The sequence below is a fragment of the Hevea brasiliensis genome, chromosome 18, assembly GCF_030052815.1.
Source record: "Hevea brasiliensis isolate MT/VB/25A 57/8 chromosome 18, ASM3005281v1, whole genome shotgun sequence".
Taxonomy (NCBI): Eukaryota; Viridiplantae; Streptophyta; class Magnoliopsida; order Malpighiales; family Euphorbiaceae; genus Hevea; species Hevea brasiliensis.
The window spans coordinates 50,784,316-50,793,303 of record NC_079510.1 but is presented as its reverse complement, the minus strand read 5'-3'; the positions used below and the strand labels follow the sequence as shown (position 1 = coordinate 50,793,303).

The 8,988-nt window shown below is 34.5% G+C and overlaps 1 protein-coding gene across 2 annotated transcripts; it reads left to right on the top strand.

Annotated features, from left to right (window-relative positions):
- Positions 1–2,165: 2,165 nt before the first annotated feature.
- LOC110654947 (probable terpene synthase 13) lies at positions 2,166–5,254 on the top strand. 2 transcript variants are annotated; one of them, XM_021811097.2, is made up of 7 exons: positions 2,166–2,361; positions 2,449–2,695; positions 2,892–3,261; positions 3,393–3,611; positions 4,138–4,276; positions 4,387–4,635; positions 4,819–5,254. In XM_021811097.2, exons 1-7 carry the CDS (start codon positions 2,173–2,175, stop codon positions 5,110–5,112), a joined length of 1,707 nt encoding a protein of 568 aa, XP_021666789.2. In that variant the 5' UTR covers positions 2,166–2,172; the 3' UTR covers positions 5,113–5,254. The 2 variants fall into 2 exon arrangements, with proteins under 2 accessions (XP_021666789.2, XP_021666787.2); XM_021811095.2 differs by having other exon boundaries at positions 2,449–2,716.
- Positions 5,255–8,988: the final 3,734 nt, after the last annotated feature.

Below are 8,988 nucleotides of genomic sequence, written 5' to 3'. Positions count from 1 at the left end.
TTTTAAATAAAGTACTTTAATTACATTTTAAACAAAATAATCATAAAAGTTACTCTTAATAAATATATAAAAAGAATTAAATATATATTTTAATCAATTATAACATAAATTAATTAATAATTTATTATCACGATAGGTAAAAATTTATTTAAATTAAATTAAATAAAAAAGAAAATTTAATTTAGAATTAATTTAATAATAACAATAATTTATTTATTTAAAATATAATTAAAAATTAAATAAAAAATAAAAATTATAAATTATCGATCGATAGCATAGATATTATGATAGTTAATAAAATGGATAAACTTTTATTTTTTTTTAATTGCCACACAAATGTTACTGTTAATTGTTTTATATTAATATAATATAATATAAGAATTAAAGAAAAACATAATGAACATATATTGTAGTTCAAATGTACACCTTTAACTTCTAGTGTTTAAGTTTTTTTTTCTTTTTAATTTTCACTCGATTTAAATTAAATTGATTCATTTATTACTCGATCAGATGGATTGGATCAATCCTAACATTTAGAAAGATAGTTTTTTCAGTTAAATCGGACCAATTGCCGATGTATTTTCCGATTTTAGAATAGATTTATCATTAAGTGCTAATGGTTTCAGAAGAAAGGGAGGGATTTGCAATTTGAAAGGCTTGAAGCAGTAAAGCATTAGCTGGGAATAAACGAAGCCCAAAACGGGAAATTAGAAAATCCATTTGGAATTGCCAAATCATTTTGGGCTGATTTCCCCATTTTGCATCAACCAAAATCATTTTGAGTTCTTCCATTATTGTTCCTGGAAGCTGTTCAATGATAATCTCCGACTCATTTTCCAGTATTATATGCTGTTTATCTTTAAGCAAATAGTCCTCTTGCCTTTCTCCACTGCAAATTTACACTAAACATTTAACATCTCTCTCTCTCAAATTCCTGTATTAGGACGTGAAAACATAGAACATGAGTCCAAGGCCCATAAGGAGGAGATACAGCGCCCATCCTTATCCTCCGCCAGAAAACAGTCTACCCTGCCCTCGTGTCGTTGTTTTCTGGGTGATTCGGTGAGAAGTAAGACTCATTAAGCCATTATCAATTTGGTGAGTAGTAAGAATCATTAAGCCATTGTCAATTCATCATGTCCACTCAATGTTTTGATTATCATCTACTAAATATTTATCAATTACCACAAATGGGAAAGCTTGTGGAACTCTAATTGCGTAACGAATGGTGCCCATATTATTAAGGGGGATTATTATCATGAAGCTAATCTTTCATTGCAAAATACAGGCATGCTCATGGGTTGCCTCCTTCTGCTTTAACATACTTTAGAATGTGTGGATGGAGTAAGAGAAAGTAGTTTAATATGGTTGGCATTGAGAACTCCCCAACAAACTGGTCCTCACATTTTGGACAATTTTTCGTTAGCACCCACTTATCAGTTATATCATAACAAACTGTACCAAAATCTAATTATATATATATATATATATATATATATATATATATATATATATATATAATATTAACATTAACTTTTTATTTTTTCTTCCAAAGAAAATAATCAAAAAAGAAAAAAAAATCTCACAAGCAGGAAAAAAAATATATCTTCAAATATTGGGAAGTCTAGCTCAAAAAATCAATTATATATTGATATGATGTGAATTTATGTTTAATGACATAAAAATGATTGGACAATAAATATTAATTATTTCTCTCTTAAAAAGAAAATAGTCACATCAGTAGACTGTACATATGAAGATTTTAGAACAATTAATTTAATTAAAAGCTATTTTAGATGAACCAAATAAATTATTTTATTTTATTTTAAATATTATTTAAATTATTTCCAACCAGCAATCCTCATAATTTTTCACTTAGATATGCGACAGCAATTCATCGAAGAATCTCCTTAATGTTTTTACAGTGTAAAAAATTTTATTTAGATTTAATTTATTACAGATTTATTTATTAAATATACAAATTTTACTTTTATATATATATATATATATATATATATATTATTTCTTAAGTTAATAATAAATAGAAATCTAAATAAGAAAAAATATAATTTAAAAATAGAAAAAACCTCTCTTGCATAGTCTTATAAATTTGTTTTATTTTTGCTTCTCCTGAACTCATAGTGAGATATTTGATAAATGTCATTGCTCAGAATGGCATTGTCTACAACAGCAACCTTTAATTCCTCTCCCATTCCATTTCCTCAAAACCAAACTCCAAAAACTTCAAGGTATTTCAACCAAATAGACTTCAAGACTGCTCTTACTCCAGAAAAATGGGGCATTACGCAAGGAAACACATTGAATTGTACTTCAAATCGTTTCATCTATGAACGCACTAAAGTATACATATATACACATACTTCATTTCTCTTCTCTTTTTTATGCCAGACTCTTAGTTCTTGTTTTACTGTTCCTATTCTCTTTCAGGATGATTTTAGCATCGAGCATCATCAGAAAAAATTGAGGGCATTGAAGCATATCCTAAGGAATGTGAGTGAAGATGATGCACTCGAAGATTTGTCCATGGTTGATGCAATCCAACGCCTTGGAATTGAGTATCTTTTCAAGGAGGAAATTGGTTCCATTTTACAAAGGCACTCTACCATACATAGAACTTACAATGATAATGATCTTCATGAGGCTGCCCTTCGCTTTCGACTGTTGAGACAAGAGGGTTACCATGTTCTTGCAGCAGGTTTGTTTTCTTTTTTCTCCAGTTAATTTGCTTGTCTTTTTTGTTTTTTTAATTTGATTTCCACTGACACTCAGATACAAATACAAGATTTTACAGCACTAAAAATGACTTTAGTACGTTCGAATTTTACAGTACTAAAAATGACTGTACCAATGGATATATGTATACCGTACAGGAGTATTCAAAAACTTTAAAGACAAGGGGGGGAAATTCAAGCAGAAACTAAAATACGACATCAAAGGACTATTGAGTTTATATGAAGCTTCACAGCTGAGTACAGGAGAAGATGTTCTTGATGAAGCTGAAGACTACAGCTACCGGCTTCTAAATTCATGGGTGACGGAGCTTGATCATAATCAAGCTAGAGCAGTAGAGAATACACTTGAGCACCCACACCACAAAAGCTTGGCCAGGTTCATGGCAAAACACTTCATTATAGATTTTCAGGGGGAAAATGGGTGGATGAATGAACTGCAACAAATTGCTATTTGGGATTTCAAGAGGGTCCAATCTCAATACCAACAAGAAATTATTCACATATCAAGGTAATAATTATTTTTACATTGACCACGATGTAGGTCATATATAGTTACCATTATCCCACTTAATTACACTCAACATATATAGTTACCATTATCCCACTTAATTACACTTAACATTTTGAAAAGCATTTTAGGTGGTGGAAATTCGTCGGTTTATCCCAGGATATGAAGTTCGCAAGAAACCAACCACTGAAATGGTACATATGGTCCATGGCAATCCTCACAGATCCAAGCTGGTCTGAGCAGAGGATAGACCTTACAAAACTCATCTCTTTTATTTACCTAATAGATGATATTTTTGATGTTCATGGGACGCTCGATGAACTCATATTATTCACGGAAGCTGTCAAAAGGTATATGCTACATACATGTGAAATAAAAATATAGATATATAAGAAATCTCATATCTTCTGACAATTAAACCTTACAAGTCTAATTATATATCTATACTCCTCCTTCGAACGTCTTTTTCAAGAATAAAAAAGTGTCCTGATGGTTAAAGTGGATAATAACTTAAATAAATTTTAAAATAAAAATAAAACTGAAATTATATTAGAATATAATTTAAAATCGGATTAATCAACGGGTCAGTTTAATTTCGCGCCAAGTTAGATTTTTTTTAAAAAATTTTGAAATAAATTTTCAATAGTTAGATTTGATCAAAATTAAAACTGAACCTAATTAAAATTAAAATCAAACTAAAATTTTAAAGAGCCGGTTGCTAAACCTTGAATCAGAACTAGCCCCTTAGTCAAGTCTACCTTGAGGTGTGAGTATGATTCAATTCAGTTTAGATTGTTTCATCTACGATATATATGGGGTTGATTAATCTAGTAGTTAAATTGATTAGTAACTACATTAATTGTTTCATATATAAAGATGGGACATTGCTGCCGCTGAACAATTACCAGACTACATGAGGACATGCTTCAATGCTCTTGACAAAGTCACTAATGAAATAAGCTACAAGCTCTACAAACAGCATGGCTGGAACCCCGTAGACTCCCTGCGAAAAACGGTATTGTAATTATAAAAGTATTTTAAAAGTTATGGAAGAAATTGAATACTAATTAATTAAATTGCCATAAGAATTATGCGTTATTACTTTGTCTTTCTTGATTGTTGCAGTGGGCAAGCTTGTGTGATGCTTTTCTAGTGGAAGCAAGATGGTTTGCTTCTGGGCGGCTGCCAAGTGCTGGAGAGTACCTGGAGAATGGGATTGTAAGTTCAGGTGTACATGTAGTTCTAGTTCACATTTTCTTTCTACTGGGTTATGGTGTATCCAGCGAAGCTGTGGAGTTCATTGACAATAATCCTGGCATAATATCTTCTTCAGCTACAATTCTTCGGCTCTGGGATGATTTGGGAAGTGCCAAGGTAACAAATATCCAACTTCACATATCATTACTTTTTTTTTTTTTTTTCAATTTTTAGTTATTTTTTATTTAATAGAGGCTCAATAAACTAAATAATAATAAGTTGACACGGAAAGTAGCCATTTCTTTTAGTTCTTGATTCAATAGTAACTAATTGGATTTTTTTTTGCAAAATAAAATGCAGGATGAGGGACAGGATGGGCATGATGGTTCGTACGTAGAATGTTACATGAAAGAATATAAAGGATGTTCTGTAGAAACTGCAAGAAAGCAAGTAACACAGATGATTTCAGACGCATGGAAGCAACTAAACCAGGAATGCCTCTTTCCGAAGTCATTTTCATCAACTTTCTCCAAGGCTTGTTTGAATCTTGCAAGAATGGTCCCCTTGATGTATAGTTATGACGACAATCAACGTCTTCCAGTCCTTGAACACCATGTCAAGTCTCTACTACTCACAGAAACTATGTCCCTCTAGAACAAATCACCCTCAGCAACTAATATTTACATAAGGAGGCTTGCAAATGAGAATCGAATTCTCTATTTTCTAATAGTATAAGAAGATAAACCAGAAATTGTAGTGTTTCTTTGAATCTTGCAATAAATAATTACTTGTCAAATCATTCTCATCAGCTGATATATACATAACATTTGAGACTTATAACTATATAAGAAAAAGTGATAACTTTTCGGTGAATTACTCTCTTAATATTTAAATATTAGTATAAACATTATATTATCGGGTAATATAAATAAAAAAATAATATTTTAATTAAGATTAAAATGTTAAACATTTACTTAAAAGTTTTTATCAAACAGGACTATATATGAAGACAAACTATAAAGTGTTGTTAATTAATTACTGTATCATTTTTTTTCTCAGAGATATGGCGTCCCCCTATCCCGCTATAAACTATCATCTGTCCATATTTTCAAATAGATCAAAACCCATTTGAGCCATATGTTTTAGAAAAACAGTAACACCTCAAATTTTTAAATTTATTATTTTGTGAGTAATATTAATATTTTATTTTATTTGAATTTTAGAAAATTATTTGAAATTTTTCGGATTTTAGAAATTCGGTTTGATTTCCCAAAAATATAAAACTTTGATAATTTTTAAAAATTAATTTAAAGACCACGTGACAAAACTAAAAATATATTTAGATTTTACGAATTTTTTTGAGTTTTCTAGAATTTTTTGGCCTCATTTTCGGTCCCAAGGCAGAGTAAAAATTTAAAATTTTATATCCTGAATCAAACTGGCTGAATTGAACCGAACCGGTTCAGACCAGTCGAATCGTACCGGCCTTTTCTTTTCTTCTTCTTCCCTTCCCCGCGCATCTCGACCTCTCTTCCTCTCTCTCCCGTTTTCTCTCTCCTCCCTCCTACCCAGGCTGCGCCACCGCCACCCAGCCTTCCCCACCTCACCGGCGCACCGCCCTGTTGCCTCCCCACAGCCGGTCGATGCTCCAGCGGCCGGAAAATGCCTGCGAAGACCCACCTGTGTGCGCGTGTTGCTTCAGCTTCCTGGCCGAAATTCGATCGATCCGGCCACCAATTGGGCCGGGTCTTGTGTCAAACACCATCTACACCTAGAGAGCTTTCCATAGACACTAAGAACACCAAAATCCATCAAGCGGTTTGCCCAATTTTTATTCGGGAAATTTTAGCCCATTTGGACTTTTGGGCTAGATTTCTCGCAAATCGTGAACCCCACGAGAAAACCGAGAGTACTAGAGCGCTCCACTCGTCGAGAGCTTCGCGGCAATATAAATTTCAAAATTTTTTGATACCGTTTTTCAATGGGTCCCATGAAACTTTGTAGTGTTTTTCCGAGTATTAAATGAGCTTAGAAAATTTTGTAAAAATTATATACTAACTCCTGTGTTGTGGGCTTCATGTAGGTACCTTCAATTCATGGAAATTCAACGAGCTTGCCGATCAGGAATTTCCGCCGCATAAAACTCATCTTAAAAGTCTTGGAATTGGATTGAGATTTTAGCTACCCCATTGTTGTCAGACATCCCGAGAGTGTTTCCAGAGTCAGAATCGGCATAGGTAAACCCGAACCTTACTTTTTCATGATTTTCTAGTGCTTGAATTGGATTAAAAATTCATGAAATATTCGTGGTAGCTCAGAAAATTATAATTCCTTTTGCATTAGCTTAGTAATGATGCTAAGGACCGCGGGGCAAAGTTTTAGAATTTTTAGAATTCATTTGGGTAGTTTTTACAAGAGGGTTAAATTATGAGGACTAAACTATAATTTTACATATTGTGATTGATGACTGTTTGGATGGGCTTAGGAGGGGCTGTGTGATGTGATTGAGTTGTGAGTGTATGGTTTGTGGATACAGAAGTGTGTTTTAAGCCCTTTTGCAGGTTGGGTAGGTCCTAGGTATAGGGGAGACTCTGTCGGATTTTCGGCATGACTTAGGACATCTTTGGTCTTTTTCTTGGTTTGTATTGAGTCAATTGTATTAAATAATTATAATAAAATTGTCAGGTGAGCTGGGACAGCCTTCCTCCTCCACCTAGCCGCCACAGTGACTTCGGTTGAGTCTGTGAGTAAAATATTAATTTTAATTATAATTTCGATATTATTATATGTTCAAGCATGCCCATGCATCACTTATAAATATGTATCTATGTAGTTAAACTCTAGGCACGTTTTATGTTGCATTCACAACTGTTAAAGTGCCATGGATGTTATTGTGGTAATTTGGAGCAGTGTGTGTGAGTTGGCGTTCGTGTGGAGTGGTGTTGGCTATGGACAGGACGGGTAGACACGGCTTGAGATCTTCGCTGGGACCCGGTCCTTCGTGGTAGACACGGCTTGAGTTCTTTACTGGGACCCCAATTTGGTTTATTAAGCGAAAGTCCTAGCTTGAGTTCTTCGCTGGCACAGTTTGGATTAAGAGGGTTGTATAGGGGATCAGCTCCCATATATGTATTGTTTGACATTATCGGGTGTGTGAGTGCTCCAAATTACCTTTTTGCTGTTATGATGTGAAAATATTGTTGATGTTGTATTTCAATCTATAGGGTGCATTAGCTTTAGATAGCTAGAGATTATGGTTAAAATTGATATTTTACTCTCTGAGTTGAACGCTTACTCCTGTTCATTATTTTTTCAGGCTATAGGAGGATATTTGTTGTGGTTAATATGCTTTTCTTCTTCGTAGGTCATTTATTAATATTTGTATAATTCTATTAACTCCTAGAATTTTCGCATGTGTTAGAAACATTTATTTGATTTGGGTCTGTAATATAATTACTATATTGGACCTGTAAAATTATTATATGTATGTATGTTGGATTGGATGAGGGAGCTGAGCTCCCCTTTATTTATGTGACATTTGAGTATGTGAAGGGTGAGCTGAGCTCCCCAATTGATTATATATTGTGTTTACAGGTCCGGTGAGTAAAAAACTCCCTGTTGAAAGGTCCATTTTATGGCCGGACTCTGTCCGGTTGAATTCTTGAACTTGGACCCAAATGGCCTTAGAGTTGAGTTGAGGAATAATTAGGCTTACTACGGGCCTCGGGGGCTTTAGGCTGGCCCAGGTCCTAGTGCCGGTCCGGCCTATAGGTTGGGTCATGACAAATGTGGTATCAGAGCTTAGGCTCCAGATTCATAGGGAATATTTGTCTAAAGTGTTGGGAAGAGTCTAATAGGAGTCACATGTGGAAAATAAGGTCTACATTCGTCTTGCATTGTCATCTTTGCTTCTAGTTTCTACTTCATATATTGTGTGCAAATATGAGTCTATAGAGCTATGTAATATGCAGTTTTGAAATTTTGTGGGCTAATGCTGCTGAATTTCAGGAAAATGCGTAGAAGCAGGAGAGCTGCCACTGCACCAGAACCAGATGTGCCTGATGAGGTGTCGGCACAGGATGAGGCGCCTGCCCTGAGGAGGCGGGGTAGGAGGCCTAGAGCTGCTCAAGTAGAAGAGCAGCCACCACCAGTTCAGGAATGGTCTTTTATGGCCCTGGGTCCCATGGACCCAATGGCAGCTACTCTAGCTGGTTTGCAGAGAACCATCGATATGATGGCACAGTATATGGTCCACCCTCCCCAACAACAGCAGTCCACTGCAGCAAAGGGGGAACCTTACAAACAGATAATTAATTTCAAGAAATTGGTGCCGGGTACTTATGATGTGTCAGATGATGCTTATCGATTTTTGGATTCTTGCAAACAGGCAGGGATGGAGTTGCAGTTGACTAATAGGAGGCTTATAGAGTGTGTGCAGCATGTCATGGGGCCTATGCCTAGATAATGGATGAATGACTATATATTACCTCAGATGGAAGGTTTGTCATGGACCCAGTTTGTGGAGCTGTT

Coding starts and splice junctions, on each gene's coding strand:
- LOC110654947 (XM_021811095.2), top strand. CDS start 2,173: ATGGCATTGTCTACAACAGCAACCTTTAATTCCTCTCCCATTCCATTT. Junction 4,277..4,386: donor TAGACTCCCTGCGAAAAACG/GTATTGTAATTA, acceptor TGATTGTTGCAG/TGGGCAAGCTTGTGTGATGC. Junction 4,636..4,818: donor ATGATTTGGGAAGTGCCAAG/GTAACAAATATC, acceptor AATAAAATGCAG/GATGAGGGACAGGATGGGCA.